Here is a 19,898-nt window from a genome sequence, read left to right as displayed (position 1 = left end):
CCTTGGCCTTGTGGGTCTAGCTGCTGGGCCCACATATACACTCCGGACATGTCTGGTGCCCACCCTCCTGGCGAAGGTCTTAACCTGTTCTTCTGTGGTCTCCCCTGCCTGAGTTCTGCCGACCTGGATGGATGTTCACCCTCCCAGCCCTGCAACCCCCACTGCCTAACGAACCCCCATTTCAGCAACACCCACACACGTCTGTGTGTAGGGGAACACACATGTGCGTGTCTGTGCGTGTGCTCAGACTTCCCTTCCCACACCCCGACTCCCCACCACATCCCCAAACCTTGGAGGAAGACGGGTGCAGGGAGGCCCCAGGTCGACCCAGGCAAGCCCTGGTCAGCCAATACCTGGTAGAGTAATCTGTGCCCAAGAATTTCAAGGACCATGTTCTCACTGTCTGAGTAGGACCTATGCAAACGTCCCCCACCCCACGTCCTGGGGTGTCACCACTGCCTCCCTGCTGTGGCTTAAAGACAGGTTGGGGACCCTTCCACCCCAAATGTCCGGGGCCCTGGCTCAGGAGAGCACCAGCCAGTCTTGGAGGAGGCCTAAGGTGGGGCACAGATTGGGGGAGGAGACTGTGTCACCTACTATCAGGGACTTTCAGGTCAAGAGTTGACCAGAGGATAGATTCTGGTTTCAGGGCTAGGTGGGAGTGAGGATCCCCCATGCCCTAGGCATGGGGTACAGGGTACAGAGCCAAAGTGCTGAGGTGAGGAAGATCTTGAAACCAGGGGCACCTTCAGGAAGGCAGCCAGGATGAAAGGCCATCCTTATGAGTAGGGCCTCTGCTCTTCTAGAAGGGAGAGGTTATAGGTCATGGGTTGGAGCCCTGAGGATATCAGAAGGGAAGGACGAGGCAACCCCACAATCCAGCACGCTGTTTGCTGGCCCAGGATCCCCTCAACACATCCCAAGGATTCCAACCAAAGTTTGAGGCTGGGTCTCCCAAACTTTCCTCTGCAGAGCCATTCCTTCAGGCTCTCCTCATGCTGGCAAGCAACCCCCACCCTCCTGGCCCGTGCAACCCCTCCCTCTGTCCTCCACTCCTCCAAGGGGTGTGGGGGGGGGGTGGAGAAGGCCTTGACACATAGCCAAGGGCCTGGAACTCCAGATCTCTGCACCCAGCACATCACTCCAATGACATTGTGGGGGAAGGGGGTGACCTCCCTGTCACGAGAAGTGTACAAGCAAGACCGAGCTTGCTCTCAGCAGGACTTAGGGAGGAAGGGGTCTGGAGGCTTGCACTAGAGGCCTTGAAAGGTCCCTTTCCAGCTCTGATTCTGTGATGGTTGAAGGAGCTTCTAGCCTGGTTTGTGGGGTTCTGTAACTTTCCAGCCAGCCAGAGGCCCTGGGCTCCTCTTCAATGTAAGAAGGCACTGTTTTCCCAGGGGTGGCCCTGGATTCCAGCTCCTTGGGCGAGGCCCAGAAAATGGCTCATGTCAGCCTCTCTGGAGCCTAAAAGCTCAAACAAAATGGAAAGAAACCTGGCACACGGTGGACATCGGAAGAGCTCCTTCCCATCCCGGCTCCTCAGCACACGCACGGTTCTGTCTGAACGCCTTGGCCCTTCCAGCTCTCTCTGGGCTGCTTCATGGGGTGGGCTCCACATTTACCATCCCTAGTTTGCAGACTGGGAAGGAGGGAAAGTGACCTGCGCAAAGGCCTAGAGCCCCTGTGGATGCAGCAAGGATCAGAACCCAGTTTTTTCTGACTTCAGACACTGTTCTTTCTCTGGAACTAATGATCAGGAGAGCGTCTAGGGCAGCGCTTCTCTAATGGGGGCAATCTTGCTCACTAGGGGACATGTGGCAATGTCTGGAGATGTTTCTCGTTGTCCCATTGGAGGGTGGTCCTAGCAGCTAGTGGGTCGAGGCCAGAAGGTTGCCTAACAATGCTAAATAACGCCTGTGACAGCCCCCACCCATGAAGCATTCTCCGAACCTGACTTCCATGGCGCCGAGGTTGAGAAACGGGTCTAAGGGGTCTGTTGGTGTCCTGGCGCACAGATGGGCTAGGCTTGCCTGAGGCTATCCAGTGGCGGAGGGCAAGCTCCGGACACAAGCTGCCCTCTACTGCCCTGCTGGGTCAACCCCTGTGTCCGCTTTCCCAAGGAATGACTTTAAGGGTTCCATCTGCTACCAAAGGCCGAGCGCATGGGGGAAGAGGCAGCCAACCCCTCCTGATGCTGCGGACATCCCCTCTCTTCAGGACGGTGGATGCAGCCCCATCGCTGGCCCCTCTGCCCCAGCATTGCCCTTCCTGCCCTTCCTGCCCTTCCTGCCCACACAGCTAAAGTCATCTTGCAAAGGGGCAGGTCTAACCCAGAGACTCCTTGGCTTAACCCTTGCAGCGTGTCTCTATTTCCTTCAGCCATGGTTTCCAAGCTACTTTTAGAAATGAGCCCTAACTGCTCCGCAGGCCACATGGAGCACGGCCGACCATTTATATAGCACTTCCTATGACCCGAGCACGTTGTGAACGGGAGCAGATGCGGTTACGATCCGCAGGTTACGTCTGAAGAAACTGAGGCACCCAGGGCTTAAGGGGACAGTCCCCTCGCTAGGGAGTGGTGGCCAGGGTTGGATCCAGAATACTAGTTCCTAAGAAGCGCTGCCTCTTGGATGGGCAGGCAGAAGCTCGGTCCCCCAGGCACTTATGGGCTCCTCAACCCACAAGGCTCCAGAAGCACTTTTGGGCAACCCAAGGGTCAAGGAGCCCAGGCTGCCAGGCAGGGCCTACAGGATGGCGCTCATGCAGGGCTCTGGGATTCTTTGCAATCCAGCTCTGCCCCAACCTCACTCGTGACCCCACACTCTCCGATCTGGCCATGCTGGGCTGCCTGCTCCTTCCCCACGGCTGTGCCTGCTCAAGCCTCCTCACTGATGCCGTTTCTTTGGCCCGGGATGCCCTCCCTCACGTCCACTCCTTTGTGGGCGGCCTCTAGGTGAAGGGCCTGACCCTGGCTCCAGAGCCCCTCTGCTTCCTCCTTTCATTGCATTCATCACACTGAACAGCACTCGCCCTTTGCAAGTCTCTGGGCGCCATCTGTTAGTCACCGCTGTGTCCCCAGTGCGGGGCCTGGAACGTGGTGGTGATGCGGCTATCCGAGCCCGGCTCTAGAGTTAGCCAAAGAGGTGCCAACCCCAGCTCTTTCAGGCATCAGCTAGGTCCCTGGGGGGAGGGGGGGCAGTGGGAAGCCAGGAAGCTAAACCCAAAGCCCAGCAAAAGTCAGAGTGGGAAGGACCCTCAGAGAGCCTCTAGTTCAATCTGCCCATTCTACAGATGGGAAACCGAGGTCCAGAGAAAGGAAGCAATATGACCCAGGTCACACAGGGGGTCAGCGGCAGAGCCAGAACTCATTCCAAGTCTCCCTACAGATGTCCCTCCTGGCAGAGTGGGCACCAGGCCCATGCCCCCCGACCTGGCAGAGGCATCCGCAGGAAGGTAAGAGGCTCGTCAGGGTCCCAAGGCAGACAGCAGGCAGCAGGCACATGCACCTTGTCCTTGGCCTATCCTGTCCCCCTCTCCAGCCCCTGAACTGGGTGGGGCAAGGAGGAGTGGGGGCAGGAGGAGCAGGCGAGGGGGTACCTCGGTCTCCAGCTGGCGTGGATCCGAAAGAAACTCCGCTTATTACTAAACATCTGGCTGGAAGTTGAGAACAAGACACAAACAGAGGTTAGTGGGAAGGGGGCAGGTGGGCCGAGCGTGGGGAGCGGCCAGGATGGGGCTGGCTTCCTGCGGCTGGTGGGAGAGAAGAACCCCTCCCAAGCCACCCTCCACCCGCATCCCCAGAATGCAGATTCTCAACATTTGCATAAGGGTCTGCGCAGCACGTGAAATAGAGTTCTGTGCCCCTCCTCCAGAGATTCTCATTCTGTGGGCTTGGGGAGAGGTCCAGTATCTGCATTTTTTAGCGAACACCCCACAGCCGCTGCTGCAGGAAGTCAGGGGACCATGCCTTGAGAAACATCATCTTAGCGCCTCATTGAAAAACCTCCAAGAGAGGAGGCGCTGGCCTCAGCAATGCCACCCCCCAGGAAGTCCTGCTTCTGGTAGTCCTGGGAACGCACTCCGCCTGGGCCTACCCACAAGCACCACTCAGGGTGTGGCCAACCAGGAGAAGTGTGTACGTGTACGTGGTGGTGGGGAAGAGGGGTCCTGTCTGGAGCACCCACCCCATAGGGCCCAGTCAGCCAAAAGTAAGGATACGGGCCTGAGCCTAGTGGCTGACGCCCTAGAAGTCACAGCTCAACCTCCTGGGGTGCCTGGGGAGAGGGGACACTCCACCACCATCACCACGAGCCCCGGCCACACAGACACTCCAGGACAGACGGACACAAGGCTGGGAATTAGTGAATGCCAAGCCCTCGGCAGTCATCTGGTCCTAGGCTTTGGGGGACCCAGAGCCCCAGAGCAGTTGTGGGTGGGAGAGGTGCTGGGCTCCAGGTGTGTCTCCATCTCCAGAACCTTCCTATCCAGGCCAGGTGAGACCAGCGCAAACTGGAAGCTCCAGAAAGCACTAGCCCAGGCCCTGGGCAGAGTTGCTCAAATACCCAAACTTCTGAGTTTTACCTATGAGCTGCGGCTGGATGGGGGTGGGGATAACACTGAAGGGCCTTCGGCCAGGGGCAGAGAATCCGACCCGGAGCCACACCGTGGACTCTCTTCCAGGGAGCTCCCAGCCTGGTCTGGCCAGTCGTGCGTCCCCTCCCTCCAGCCCCTGACCTGGAGCGACCCTCCATCTCCCTGCTTCTGTTCAGCCCCTGGCCACAGATGCCCTCACTGATCTGCCTTCACTGGGAAGAAATGCTGCTCCCAAAATCCTCTGCACCAACTCCCCCCCACCACCCCGTTTCCCCTGGCCTTTTCAGCCGAGAGAACCCAGGGCCCCGGTCAGCCTAAACATTGCTGGTGTTCCGCTCAGGACCCAGAGGCCCAGAGTGACTCGATGACTTTCTCAAGGACACACAGCGTCAGGTGGTAGAGGCCAGCTTTCACCACACCGCCTCCTTCGGATCTCCGAGTGGCTGGCCTCTTCTCCACTCCCTCGTTCTGGGCCCAGGGCTCAGAATCACACCCGAGGCTTAAGGCCCAGATGTCTACCTGGCTGATGAGGGGTGATGTGTGAAGATGAGACAAAACAGAGATGGGGAGGAGGCAGGGGAGGAATGAGGAGGGATTGAATTCTTGACCTCAGAGCTGTCCCTCTACAGGGGGCAGCCCCTTTCTCATTCTGTGAGTCCGTGAGCTTCCCTTCTCCAAAAATGCCTGGAATTCCACAACTTTGAACATTTATGTGGGGTAAGCATGGTTCTTTCTTTGTTCTTCTTCCAAAATGCAAAAGCTCCCAGAGAGACAGGTCAAGAGGAAAGAGACTGTGAGGATAAGCAAAATGTCCCTCAGTAAGGAAGAAAGGCATTGTGGGAGAATCCCCAGAGGACCCTCTGGGATTAGCCAAGCTGTGGACCGGGGTTGCGCAAGACAAGAGCATTAGTCATCGGCTGAGTTTACGGAGGTCCGACAGCGGTTCTTAGTCACAGGGCTCTCTCTCCAGCTGGTACCTCGACCCCGAGGAGCAAGCTCAGTGGCCCCTTCTAGAGGGACATGCTGTGGGAGGGGGTGCCCTGCCCTCACGTCCCAGGATGGTGCCCACGATTACCTGAGCCGTAAGCACCTGTGGCCAGCGGCCTCCTCCTCTCTCCAGCTGCCCGGGAGGGATGGGGGTGCAGGGATGGAAGAGTGAGGGGACGTGGAAACAGAGAAAGAAAGAGGACAAATGGAATGAATGGAGGAGGTGCCGGGAAAGGACGGTGCGGATATCTCCCCCACTCAGACCCTTAGAGCCCCAGGTGACAAGCAGGTGAGTCCAGCCTGGCCTCTCCAGAGAGGCTCTCAGTCTGTACCTGGCAGGCCGTCCGACGACACCTGCCCAGGCCTTGTGACAAGGCTTGGGAGTCCCCAGAACAGGCCCAGACACCCACACGGTGGCTGCACACAAGTCTGAGAGAGGGTGAGACAAAGAATGGAAGAGGAGGAGGAGAAGCGAGAGGAGGTGGCGGCCCCGGGGGGCCCCTACCTTTCCCCAGGGCAGAAGGAGGCGCTGCCCGGCCGGTGGCAGGTGGCAACGGGCGGGTAACGGGAGGGCGCTCCGTCAGGTACCGGCGCCCGCCGCACCTCCAGGGGCCGTAGGCCCCCGTTGCGGGCCCGTTGCACGTGCTCAAACAAGAGGGCCAGCTCTCTGCAGGAGAGGGCACCATCAGCGGCAGGCAGGGCTGCTGGGCACCGAGCTCCAGAGCTCAGATCCCCCCAGGCTCTGCCTCCAGAGGTGCTCAGCACACACCCCAAGCCGGAACCGGCAGGGTGGGGGGTGGGAGAGACCAATCCTCCTCCCTCCCTTTCTGCACTCAGCTCCTAGGAAATCCTCAGGGCTGCCGAGGACGGTTGTGCAGGTTGGGCACAACTCGAGGGCCCCCTCAGAAGGCGGTAAGTGGCAGCTTGAATCTAACCTACTCTCTGCTTGTCAAGCGGAGTGCCTAGACATGGAGCTATGCCCTCCTGGAGGCCAGCGGCTGCCCTGAAACCCTCACCCTCCAGATCTGACTGGATTGTCGGGGGAAACTGAGGCGCGGGAGAGAGACTTGATTGGGTAGCTAGCTCAGCTACCCACTCCTCCAGCATCCACTCCTGCCACTGGGTTCTTGGAGACTAGCTTTGGGGCTCAGCTTCTTTCTAACTCTCCATGCCACTTCTATTTCCATGACCAAAGGACGATATCTCCCCTCTGCCTTCCCATTATATGGACAAGGAAACTGAGCTCCGAGGAGCAGAAGGCCCGTGGACCTAGAATCTCTAATCCAAGCTCTGTCCCTCTTATCAGAGGGCCCAGTACTACCCCCAAATCTTCCCTCCCCCTCACATACACCCTATTTCTAACAAACCAGACCCTGCCCCACTCCCCAAGGCCTGGCCTTGCGTCCTTAGAGCCACTCCAGAAAGGGAGGACCCTTCCAAACCAACCACCGCCCTGTCTCTGAGGTGGGAGCTTGCCTCTGCCAAGAGGAGATGGGGGGGACCCCGTGTGATTCTGGGAGCCCCCCCCAACCCGTTCTCTCCTGCCTCTTCCCCTAGGAAGCCCCTGGAGCTGGGAGGGAGCAGGGAGAGGGAGCCAGGTGTAGGGGTGAGTGAGAACTAATGAGGAATGAGGCACCCGGCACCCGCAGAAGCGCTGAGCACAGCTGCCTCGCCCAGCCTCACCCAGCCTCGCGCTTGATTCCCTGCCTGCCCGCAGGACTGAGCCACACTCCGTGGTCTTCATTCCTGCCCGAGGGCCTGGCCAGCCACCTGGCCACACAGACCCTGGTGATCGCTATTAATAATCTTCTGTGGGCAGCCACCCCCAGGTGCAGTGGGATGAACTCACTTCTGGGCACTAGGGCCTGGAAAAGTAGGGGCCTATTCACACACAGGGGTGCTGGGGTGGGCCCCTGAACCCAGCTCTGGCACACGCGTTCTTGCATGTGTGTGTACGGCAGGCTGGCAAGGGCTAACCCGACCCGTGACTCTGACAGAGGGGAGATGAGCTGGCAGCGCCTCTGCCCTGAATGGCGGCACTAGGGGCTAGCATGCGGACAGCCAGCGCTCCAGAGCCCGGGGTGCAGCAGGGGGGCGGGGCTCCACCCCGGGCCCGGGCCCAGCATCCACCACGGGGCAGAGCGGACTGGGAGAGAAGACACTCGGGGCTCTGCATTACACGGGATATGCAGAGCCCGCCCCAGACACTCCTTTGGGAGCCGTCACCCCTTTCCCACCCTCCAGGGCCGGGTCCCAGTCACTTGTCCTCCAGGGTACATCACCACCGCCCCCCTCCGCCCATGCCCCCCTGCAGCAGGGCCTACCTGAAGGATGGGAGGATACTGTCGTAGTAGTACCAGGTGGCCGTCAGGTAGGCCCGGCTCGTGTCGGTGGAGTACAGGCGCCAGGCAGCCTGTCGTAGGAGGGAAGGGGAAGGGAGGACAAGGCATCAGCGAAGCCACTCCACCGCTCACCAGCCCTCTGCCCTCAGAGGAACCGGTCCTTGGGTCAGCTGAAGGAGACCCAGAGCCAGAGGCCAGTTCCAGCTCCAGGCAGGGCCAGACACGGGGACCCAGAGAGAAAGGACTTCCCCAAGGCGGCCCGCGGGTCGGCATCAGAGCCAGGGGTCTAAGGTAAGAGCTGGGCTCTGTCATCAGGCAGACGTGGGTTTCTAGGCCCGGCTTTGCCCTTTATTAGCGTGGGCAGATGAGGTAAGGCTGCAGAGCCCCGCCTGCCTCACCTGTGAACTGGATAAAATACGACTCACCTAACAGCCTGACAGGAAGAAAAAAGGGCAGATGTCTGTTAGATGCCAAGCACAGCGCCTGGCACAAAGGCCCTTAATACCAGGCTTCCCTGTTCACGACTCTTGTCCCTCCTGTTACCACGGCTGGAAAGTATCTAGGCCTCGTGTATTTGATGAACGTCGTCCTTCTCCCTCCCTAGACCCTAAGCTGGGTCTTGGTCACCACTGTACCCTTCGGCATATGGTAGGTGCTCGGCAACGGTGTGGGGAATAAATACTGACTGAGTGAATTCTTACTGCTACGAATACATCCACTTCATCTGTGCCAGCTGCCTGTCACTGCCCACGGGGTTGAGGAGGGAAGGCGGGAGCATCACTCACCAAGCCCTCAGCCTCCAGGGACTTGCAGGGTTTTCTCTGCAGCAGGAGGGATGCGGGGTGGACAAGAGGAAGGACTGTCTCTCTCCCTCCAGGTAAGAAGAAGAGCCAAGGAGGGACTGTGAGTGCGGTGATTAGGGAGGGCAGGCGGCACGGACCAAGGCTAGCTGAGCCCTGGAGGCCCCCCTTCTTTGGGTGTCTCTTGTCCTTAAGGGACGGCCCACCGCTGACCTCACTGGCCAGGCACCCTCCGAGGACAGGAATATTTTTGCTTCCTGCTTGCCTAGGCCCCTGGCTTGAGCTGGGGAGCAGCTGCCAGGGCTGTCTCATTAATTACGGGCACCACAATACCAGCTGTCTCGTGGCATGGACAGTGCCAGCCGCCTGCCCCTCCAATGCCCCTTGGAAGTCCAGCTCCCAGGGGACGACGGCCATTGTGCCCCAAGGGACGCTGAGAAGGAAAGACTGGGCTGGTGGCTGGAGATAGCAGGGATGGGGAGGGGGCTCCACCCTGGGGAGGAGAGATAAGGGGGGGGGCTGAGTCAGACTTGGATCGGGGAGTCCGAGGGTGGCATGCTGGGACCAGGCCAAGGGGGATGTGCCAGTATTCCCTGAACTACTTCCCGCAGGGGCTGCTCTCGCGCTCACCCTGACTATAGAGAAGCCAGGGCCGAGTCAAAGAGTCCCCCCAAAAATCAGAGCCCTTGCCTCCCTCCCCCCATGCCCTATCAGAATGCCTCAGCACAGTGGAGGAAACGGGGACCACACACTCCTGCTTTTCTTCCCACCCCTATGGTTGCTCCTTTTCTGTCTCCTTGACTGGTGCACTCTGCTCGCCCAGTCGCCGAATGCTGAGGTTCCTAAACGCTCCTCGTCTCGGTGTCTGCTCCACCCTGGGCCAGCTCATCCGTGCCCTGGGCTTCAGCACATCCCTCTCCCCTCCAGACCGTATGTGCAGCTGCCTCTTCAGCGCTCGGGACGGAGGCCCCGCACGCTCTCCGTGCTCCAGCCAAACTCACATTCCTCAGGCCCCGAATCTGGTCCCCCTCCAGTGGGGAGGGCCATCAATCACCAGCTGGGCAAGCCAGAAACCTGGAAGTCACCCGCCAGGCACCTCCCTCGCCCTCTCCCTCACTCCTGAGGCCACGAATTTCCCCCCTAAATATACAGAATTGGCCCACTTCTTCCCATCTCAACTGTTGCGATGCTAGTCCAGCACCCTGCCTTGCCCCGACAGTTGCCAGAGCCTCTTGTCATCTCCCACACACACCTGGGGCACTCTGCAAGCCATTCACCTCTTTTCAAAACACAAATCTGAAATCTGATCATGTCACCCATTCCTCCTATTTCATACCTGTCAGTGATTCCTCATTGCTCTTAGGATAGTGTTAAACTCCTCCCTGTGGCCCTCAGGTCTGGGCCTCGGCCACTTACCCAACCCCTTCCACTATATACTCCTCTTTGAGCTTTCTGTCCCAGCCTCGCTAGCTGCCTTCCAGTTCACAAACACACCACGCTCCCTTCCACCACAGGGCCTTTGCACGTGCTGTTCCCTTACTTTGAATGCTCCCCTCCTTCACCTCTTCACCTAGTTGACTCCTACCAGACCTCCAGCTCCCAATTCAAGCATCAGTTTCCCAGGGTCGTCATCCCAGAGTTCCCCTTCCAGGTCGGATCAGGCCAGGACCTTGTTAAATGCTCTTCAGAGAACTATTCTTTCTTTCAAAGTGTTTGTCTCAGTTTATAGTTACAACATTCATTTCTGTGAGTGCTTATGGAATGAACGGGTGTTGGGAGCAGTGTGGGCTTACTGATGACTGCACAGCCTTCGGGTGGCAGGACAAAAGGCCCTAGGCCCCACTCCACTGCCGGCCACGTAGAGCTGGGGCTGGAGCGGAACAGTGGGGCAGCTCTGATGAGGCCTGAACTGGGCATGTGACGCAAAGGAAGTTTCTGACAGTCCCACTTAGCACCCCAGCTCTAGCCCTGACTTGGCATGTGACCCCAGAGAAGTCACATCTGCTCTCGGAGCTTCAAAGTGGAGTCACAATTGTGAAACTGGGACACCTGGGTCAGCACAGAGAAGCTGACACACCAGTTCATCTCAGGGGCTTCCTGGGCGTCTTGTACCTGGATGAGGTTGGCTGCAGGCATCCTCCTCTTCTCGAAGTGCTTCTGACGGTGCTGCTCCTGCACCTTCAGGGCAAAGCCAGAGCCCAGGATGCCCTAGGGGCAGAGGCGTGGTTGGGAGAAAGGGGTGGAGGGGGACAACAAAAGGTGGAAAAGGCCCTTTTGGGCCTCATCTGGGCCCCTCTGAGCTCTCTCCTCCCCCATCCATGCAAATCCAGGAGAAGGGCTTAGCTGGCTCTGCCCCCCGGGGGCCCTCTCCCCCAGTCTGGGAGATCCTAAGTGCAGGGGAACTCACGGCAGGCAAGGCAAAGAAGGAGATGCCCAGTAAGGCGAAGCCGGCCGCCAGGACCCTGCCCAGCCATGTGTGCGGTGTCTTGTCACCATAGCCAATGGTCGTCAGTGTGATCTGGGGACACAAAGAGTTTACCCTCAGGGCTAAAGAGCTTGTTGGGTGGCAGGTGGGAGCCTGATCAAGAGGGGGGGTGCCCTATGGTCGTCCACAAGAGCTGGGTAGGGGCGTAGATGGACCGCTCCCCTTCCCTGCCCGGTGCTGGTCAGGGGTAAGGTCGCAGGGGCTTGGTGTGGGAACTGTGGAGCACAAGCCGATCTCCTGGGGCAAGCTGGGGGCTAACACAGGGGCTGGTCACAGGGGGTCCTGGCCCTAGCTGAGAGGACAGGCTCGCTCAACCCTGAGTCAGAGTCACAGTGGTCCCCCAGGGGAGGGTCTCAGGAAGAAGGCCAGACCCGCACAGACCCTCACGCACCGTCCCCCACCAGAGCGAGTCGGCGTAGGAGGAGAAGTCCGAGTTGGCGTCCTTCTCAGCCAGATAGACCAGGAAGGAGGCGAAGATGAGCACCAGGAACCCGATGTACCAGGCGGTGATCAGCTCCTGCGAGGGCAGCAAGGGTGAGAACATGAGGAGGGCCGAGGGGGAGGGGCATGGGGAAGGGAGGTACGCTGTGCCCACCTGCCAGAGGTGGGCGGGGGAGGTTCCCACAATGACCTGAGAGAGGTGTTCTGGAGGGGGGACAAAAGTTCCCCACCTCTCGGAGTTGCCGGACAGCGGCTCTGCCTCTTTCCTTTCCCAGCTCCTCACCTGCTTGGCCTTCCCGCCTTCCAGGAGGGGGCCAGGCCCTCACAAAAACAAGGGTACACCCCCGACCCCGCCCTTGACCCTCCAGATTCCACACTCAGACCTCAGGCCCCAGGCCCGCTGCCCCCAGCGCCCCACGCCGCCCCACACACACCGCCCCAGCTCCCCGCTTGGCTGTGCGCATAGACCCCCGAAACCCAGAAGCTTCCAAGTGGGCCCCTCCAGCCTTACCCCGCAGGCCCCGCCTCCTGGCCTACACCTGCCCCCCGACCCAGCCCCTGCTCGGCCTCAGAGATGGGGTCCTGTGTCGGGGCCCCGCGGGTCCAGGTCTCGCCTGCCCTCGCCCCCGCCGGCGCGCAGGGCGCACCTTGCTGTGCGCGTAGACCACCGAGCCCAGCAGCTTCCAGGTGCCGCCGCGGCGGTCCATGCGCACCATACGCAGAATCTGCAGGAAGCGCATGCTGCGCAGCGCCGACGTGGCGAAGATGTTGCCCTGCGTGCCCGCGGCGATGACGGCCACCGAGGCCACGAACACGATGAAGTCTGCAGGCGGGGAGGCGAGGTCACGCCCTGCATCAGGCTCCGAAGTGGGGGCGGGGGGTCCTGGGGCCGTGGGGGGGGGGGTGGGAGGATCGGGAGGGTCCGCAGAATCTCTGTCAGCAGCCAGGGTCTGGGTGGGGGTGTCAACCCTGGGGCTTGGGGTCAGGGGTCAGGCGCGGGCGGGCAGGGCTTATCACCGATGACACAGAAGGGTTTTCTGGCAAAGCGGAAGCGGCCCTGCCATCCTCGGTAGCGGCAGCAGCATCCGGCCGACCAGACGCGGATGATGTACTCCAGGCCAAACACCACGATCATCACGAATTCCTGCGGGGCCAGGGGCCTGAGTTCTGGTCTCTCTCCAGGAGCAAGGGCCCAGGTCACACAGTACTGGCCCAGCCCGGAGTCCTTGGGTTAGGGGTACCAGGATTTCCTCAGACCACCTGGCTGGACCCAAGGAAGATTCCAGAAGGCACGTGGCCCCTTCCACAGACAGAAGGCCCAAGTCTGTCTTCCACTTCCTGTCCACCAGCCGTGTGGGGTTTTCTGCTCTTGGCCCAGCCCTCCCCCTGCCAGCTATCCCAGACACCCTGACTGGGTGACATGAGGGGTGGCTCTCTGTCAGCTGTCCACTTCCAAGGTGCTTCATTGAGAGGAAAAAAGAAATCACACCAGGGGTTGAGTTAGCAGTTTGGGTCCTGAGAACGAGTGGGACTTATTCACCTCTTCTCTGGGCCCAACATCAGCCCTGGCTTAGCGGCACGAGGTCCCTCAACATCGGCTAGAAGGAAGGACAGGAAGTCCAGACAGGGGCAGCCATCAACACAGCACAGCGCCACAAGCCACTCTCTGAGCCGCAGTAGGAGAAGCCTCTCTCTCCCCCCACCCTGAGCCCTGAGGGGCTGCCTTACACAGCCTCTCCCAGAACCTAGACTCTGGCACTCACCAAGATGAGGAGACATTCGTTGGCAAGTTCCTGGTGCTCCTGAATAGTGGACAGCACAGACAGCACCAGGCAGCTGAAGACCAGCAAAAATCTGCAACAGCAGCAGGGAGAGGGTTAGACTGCTGCATGGACAGGACAGCCAAGGAGACTCTGGCGGGGGCCTGTGGAGTTGCAGGAGGAGGGAGGCATGATTTGGGAAGAATTTTCTGGAAAGCAGAATCAGAGTCAGAATCCCCTGGAGTTGTGGTTCTGTACTGGACACCAAAGGGAGAAGCCCCCATGCTCCGGGCTGCGGAGCTCACAGACACCTGCCACCCTCTCCGTTGCCCTCTCACTGCAGCCTGCCGCTCAGAGAAGGGGCCACGCCACTGTGGGGGGCAGGTCTGTCCGGGCTGGCGGTGGAAACGGACCGGCTCACGGTCCCACGGTCAGGAAGCACCTGCGGGCTCAGCCACTCGCAGGTGGTGTCCTCAGTCCCTGGCTCAGTTTTAAGATGGTCTTAAGAAAAGTAACCCAGAGGCCAGCTGAGGGGCCAGGGAAGGCCAGCGGCCGAGGGAGGCGTCCCTGCTCCCTGCACACGCCAAGGTGGCAGGAGCATTGCTTCGTTCGCAGAATGGGGACATCTGCCTCTGTGGGCTCTTACGGAACTAAAGAAGGAGACAGCTATGAAAGGAAGGGAGACTAGGGAGGACAGGGAAGAAGGGAAGGATGCAGAGGGGGATGGGGTATGTGGAGGGGGTTAAGGCCTCAGGGCCTGCGACTCCTCTGAGGGCAGTGGGAAGCCAGAAAGAGATGTTTAGAAATGGAAAGAACTTTATAACCCAGCTCATCCAACACTTCCCTCAACCCCAGTTGCACACATGAGGAAACTGAGGCCCAGACAAGGAAAGGGACTCACCCAAGGTCACTCAGTATGTCCAGGACAGAGGTGAGATTAGAGTGCGCATTCCCCACTTCCCAGGGGTGGGAAGAGGGGTAAAGGGCATGAGGAGAGAAGGTGCTGGCCTTGGGGCCTCAGACAGCTTGTGAATACGCAAGGCAGGCCAGGCTGAGGGCCACAGGCTGCAGATGCGGGGAAAGAAACCGAGTCGGACTCCCGGAAGCGCTCCTCTTTGGGAGGGGGATGTCCTGGACATGCATGTGCCCTTGGAAGAGACTCCAGAGGGAACGGGCTGCTCTGGAAACACAGCCGTTGTGAGCCAGCCCACAGCCTTCCCCAGATGTTCCCAGAGTCTCCCCACCTGGGACTGCTCACACGGCATTCTGCCTGAAACACCCCGCCTTCGGGGCCTGCTGAGACTCTGCTCACCCTCTGCTCTGGGGAGCCCGTGGGCACGCCCTCCGCCCCCCTGGTCCCTCCGCAGAACGCCACTTGCCAGGGCTTGCCTGCATGTATGTGGCCCAAGTCACTTTCCACATGGCTTTATTTGTGTTCTTGTTTCACGGTGGCAAAGGCATGGGCTCAGGGTCAGAGAGACTTAGCTTCAAATCCTGATCCAGCTTGTACGGTCACCTATCTTCTCTGAGCCAGCCTCCACATCTGTCCAGTGGGAACTGATGGGAGGACAGACATGGAAAGGACTTACAGCCCTCCTTGGACAGGGGCTCCCAGCCTGCTTGGAGGGCAAGCTTAGCGCTGCAAGCCAGCACATGCCCCTGGAGAGAGGAGGCGGGTGGCAGATGTCAGCAAAGGGTTTTGAATGAATGAACGAGGAGGAGGCCTCCTTGGCCAGTTCCAGGCAAGAGCTGAGTCAGCAAAGACGGAGCGCACCAGCTCCTCGTGTTCAATAATTAACCACAGAAAAACTCAGCAGCCACATCCCCCAGGGAGGGGGACTGCCACTGACTCAGGGACAGAGGGCCCCCCGCTGAGGTCATCTCATCCAGCCCCCTCCCCTGGGAAGAGGTGCAGCCAACTCTTGATGGGCCTTCACCCCAGCCCTGAACAGGAATCCTGCCGTCCCCACTGCTCGCTGACCCCCAGGTAAGTGGGCCACACGAGGGGCTTCCTGCTGGGGCTTTCAGAAATTTATTTTTCTCAACACTGTTCTTTCCATGTCAATAGTTACATATCTATAAAATGGACACATCACTATGGGTTAAATGAAAAAAGCAAATAATCAAATCTGAAGGGCAAGGTGATCCTAATTTTTAAAATATAGAATTTTTTAAAATATTTTATTTATTTATTTGAGAGAGAGAGAGAGAAGCAGACTCCCTGCTGAGCAGAGAGCCCCATGCAGGGCTCGATCCTAGGACTCAGATCACGACTTGAGCTGAAGGCAGGTGCTTAACCGACTGAGTCTCCCAGGCGCCCCTAAAATATAGATTTTTTTTTTATACTCATACCAAGAATCAGCAGGGCTTATCTCTGGGTGGCAAAATTAAGAGAGATTTAGCTTGTTTTGCTCTTGTGCTTATCTGCACCTCCTCTTCCCTTTTAGAATAAACTGGGGTAGGGCGCCTGCTCGGCTCAGTTCATTGAGCGCCCCACTCTTGGTTTCAGCTAAGGTCATAATCTCAGGGTCCTGGGATGCAGCGCAACAGGGCTCCAAGCTGGACGTGGAGCCTGCTCGAGATTCTCTCTCTCTCCCTCTGCCCCTCCCTGCACACGCTCTTTCTCAAATAAAAAAATAAAATCTTTAAAAATAAATAAACAGGAGTAATAACAAACTAATAGGAATTTTAAAATGCATTTCCTTAAATATACAGAGACAGAGCCACCTTTAGTCCTGTCCCCACCCCTTTACCACAACAGCCTTTGCCATTTCGCAGGTGTCTGGGTGTGGCGGCCTCTCCCCGCCCGAGTCCAGCTCGCATGTCCAACTGGCCACTCAGCATGTCTTTCTCAGATGTCTGGTGGCCTCTCAAACCGAACATGTCAAAACCAAACTCGACTTGCCCTCAAATCTTCTTCCCCTCCTGTGTCCCCATCCCCATCAGTAGCACCACCTGCCACCCAGGGGCTTGGGCCAAACAGCTAAGAGTGCCTTTGCTGTTCCTCTCGCTAACCCTCCACCTCCTGTCCTTTAGCATTTTCTGTCGGCTCTACCTTCAGAATAAATCCCTGGAGGGACCGCAGCTCACCACCCTGCCTACGCCGTCACCATCTCACCTCCGACTGGCCTCCCCGCCTCCACTCTGGCCCAACGGGGACCCACTGTCTTCTCAGCAGCTGGGGTGATCTCCCTACAAAGCTGGAACTCATCAGTCTCCTCAAAACTCTGCCCTGACTTCCCATCCCATCTGGAGAGCGAAAGCTAAACTCAGCGTGTGAGCTCTGGCCCCCACCCCACCTCGCAGACTTGATCCCCTCCCTCCCGCCCCTCCATCAGTGCGCTCCAGCCATCCTGACCTTCATGCCATTCCTGGAGCACCGACTTATTTCCACCTCCAGGCTTTGCATCGGTTTTGCTGCTTCCTCTGCCTATTTATTGCTCCCTTACTCATCCAAGTCTCTGTTCAAACATCACTTCCTTGGAGAGGTCTTCCCCAGCCACCCCCTCTCCAAAACAATGGCCCCATCCCCACTCTCTCTTTCCTTGCTCAGCTTTACTTATTTTGTCATAGACTGAGTAAACAAGAGCAGGAATTCACATGAAACAAACGTTGAAACACCACGGCACCAAAGCTCCCAGTTTGTCTCCACTGAGAAGGCTCCCAAAGCTCTAAGCACATCCCTCCCTGACCTGTTGGACTCCCCATCATCCTTCCGAGAAGGGAAGAGAAGGCCGGTCTCTGACCTTGACCAGCTCCATGTGGTAGACGCTGTTTCACAAGCCCCCGAGCTTTACCTCCCCTAACCCTTCATACGCTGGGTGAGAGTTTCTCCACCCTCAATGCTCAATACAGGGGAACAGATACACTGACTCTGATAGAGAACATCTTGTGTCCCAGGCACCTAAATAATTGTCACCATCTTCCAGAGGAAGAAATGGCGCTCAGGGAGGGACAGACTTGCCCCAAATCACACAGTGAATCGGTGTGATCTCTTGGCCTACCTTGGTCGTCCTGAGGGGTCCTGACACAGACACCCACTCTTGGGACAGCAGAAGGGAGAGCAATGTCTGGAGCTTAGGCAGAGAGGAGGCAGAGAGGAGTCCGAAGCCGAGGTGTTGCCATGTCTGTCAGAACCAGCCTATGGCTTCATTCATGCAACAAGTAAGGACGAAGGATTGTCTCTAGTCCCCTCTGGAGCCTCAATGTCTCTGTCTCAACAATTAGAGCACACAGGAGCCAGCTGGCTGGGGCTCTCCAGAATTGCCCCAACAAAGAGGTCAGACTGACGTGCACTTTTCCGATCATCTTTACCCATTATGTCTGGATGCAATTTGGGGCCCACGCTCTTCCTTGCCAGACCCAGGAGGCAGAGCTGGGACACGTGGGTGCTGCCTGGCTGACTCTCCCCGGCTGGGCCTATCTTGAGACTCATTACAACCCTTCCGCACCCCCACCCCCACGCTGTGACTACCCCGCTCCTTCAGGAAGGAGGCAAGGAGATTAGGTAGACAGTTTGCTTAGTTCCATGGTTCTCGAACTACGCTGGTGTCAGAACCACCCGGAGGACTTGTTAACCCACTGACTTCTGGGCCTCACCCCTAGAATGTAAGTACAAGGTGGGACCGGAGAATCGGGATGTCTACAAAGGTCCTGGTGACACGGATGGTGCCCCTCCAGGAACCACACTTTGAGAATCACTGGCTCAGCTGCTAAGAGAGGTTGCGGCTGATTCAATCATTAGCCAGCTCACAGCTTTTTAAACAACAGCAATTATTGCCTCCCCCCGCCCCCACCACCTTCCCGAAATCACTGCAGACACAGCCACAGGGCAGGGGGAGCGAGGACGGCCCTGCTGGGAACGTGGGCCTCATGCCAACATCAGCTTCACCCCCGATTCACCGTGTGACCCCCTCAAACTGCTCCTGCTGGCTGAGGGCTTCCTATTGGCCAGACACTGTGCCAAGCCCTCTGCATTTTTTTAAAATTACTTCCCACAACCGCCCTGTGAGCAGTACCATAATCACCCAAGGCTTATCAATGAGAAAGCACAGGCTCAGAGAGGCAGGCTCTGATGGCTGCACAACCCTGTGAATACACTAAAACACACAGAATGGTAAGCGGGGATTTTATGGTATGTGACTGAGAGCTCAATAAAGCTGTTATTTAAAAGGAAAAAAAGAAAAGTATACTAGATCGTCCGAAGTCGTAAGGCCGGTACCTAAACCCAAGCCCGCCTGGACCAGCAAGCCATACTACCCCTCTGGGCCTCTGTTTCCCTGTCTGCAACATGAGGTGGGGGACATCAGTTTTACGACTCTCCAGCAGAGGGGTGGAAGGGAGAGCGTCAGCCACGAGCTTGGTTCCAGATTCTCTGGGGATGTCCCCGAAGAGACAGACGCTTGGCGCCTGAAGAGGTAGGGATGAGAGTCAGGGTCGCACAGTGGGAAAGGGGTTATCTCCCAACCTCTGAGCTACGTTCATGTAATAAACGTTATCTGCCATCTGCACTCAGCCGGGTTGACTGTAAAGACAGAAATGAATAACCCAGACCCCCTGAGAAATGAACAAGTACTGCAAAGCGATGATGTGATGGACGAGGGGATAACAGGATGCCAAGGGGTTGGGAGAAGCCCTAAGACAGCTTCCACAGAGCCAAAGCGGAGGGATCCGTGAGGACTTGGGAAAGGTGACAGCCAGTGCCCCCAGCAGGGGAGGGCACCAGGGTTGTGAGGGCCTGTCTACAGCAGTTCTGGATGATGCGGGCCCAAAGCGAAGGTTCTGTGGAGAATCCAGAGGGCCGGACCCAGGCATTACGAACGGTATCCTTGAGGCCACCGGGAGCCATTGAAGAGTGTCGGGAGAGGAACGACTTGTGTGATAGGTGTTTCAGGATTACCACTCAGGGGTAGTGTGGAGCATGGACGGGAGGGGGTGAGACTGACCAGGGAAAAGCAGGTAGAAAGTTCCACAATAATTCAGATGAGAGACAAGGGTGACAGCACCAAAGAGAAGTGGACAGATGGAGGGTTCAGGGAGTAGGATTTGGTGATGATCTGGAAATGGGGACAAGGAGGGAGAATGGCCCTCCCAGTTCTGGTGTGGGCACCGGGTGGATGAAGGTGCCGTGAGTGAGCAGAGACGGGAGACCCTGCTGGAGGGGCAGGTGGGGGTGAGGAGCTCCTTTCGGGCCACGGCACATAGGCAAACACTCAAGGGTGTGAAGAGGGAGACCGAGCCAGAAATGCGGATTTGGGGCACATGGAGGGTAGAGGCCATGGTGGTGGCCAAGACAGTTCAGAGAACATGCAGCGCATTTCAAGGAGGACCCAGTGGGACCCCAGGGGCGCAGAGGGAGGAGACATGATCCACCCAGACGAGGAAGGAGCTGCCCGCGAGCCGGCAGGGAAACCAGGACAAAGAGGTGGCGGAGACGCCAAGCAAGAGGGTTTCAAGGAGGGAGTGAACGACAGCGTCAAATGCTGCCAAG

At 58.2% G+C, this 19,898-nt stretch overlaps 1 protein-coding gene across 1 annotated transcript in view; it reads right to left on the bottom strand.

Moving 5' to 3' along the window:
• Positions 1 to 19,898, bottom strand: part of KCNQ4 (potassium voltage-gated channel subfamily Q member 4) — a 57,964-nt gene that overhangs the window by 9,745 nt on the left and 28,321 nt on the right. Inside the window, exons 4-12 of the mRNA XM_087866304.1 lie at positions 13,412 to 13,502; positions 12,666 to 12,792; positions 12,296 to 12,471; positions 11,599 to 11,724; positions 11,130 to 11,240; positions 10,835 to 10,930; positions 7,905 to 7,993; positions 6,086 to 6,247; positions 5,669 to 5,713 (exon numbers count right to left, since the gene is read on the bottom strand). Of these exons, the coding sequence (XP_087722430.1) occupies positions 5,669 to 5,713; positions 6,086 to 6,247; positions 7,905 to 7,993; positions 10,835 to 10,930; positions 11,130 to 11,240; positions 11,599 to 11,724; positions 12,296 to 12,471; positions 12,666 to 12,792; positions 13,412 to 13,502 (1,023 nt within the window). The remainder of the gene's footprint in view (positions 1 to 5,668; positions 5,714 to 6,085; positions 6,248 to 7,904; positions 7,994 to 10,834; positions 10,931 to 11,129; positions 11,241 to 11,598; positions 11,725 to 12,295; positions 12,472 to 12,665; positions 12,793 to 13,411; positions 13,503 to 19,898) is intronic.

This window comes from Ursus americanus, chromosome 12 (genome assembly GCF_024610735.1).
Source record: "Ursus americanus isolate L20-20 chromosome 12, mUrsAme1.1.p, whole genome shotgun sequence".
Classification (NCBI taxonomy): domain Eukaryota; kingdom Metazoa; phylum Chordata; class Mammalia; order Carnivora; family Ursidae; genus Ursus; species Ursus americanus.
The sequence above is the reverse complement of the archived record's forward strand: the minus strand, read 5'-3'. Positions and strand labels throughout refer to the sequence as shown.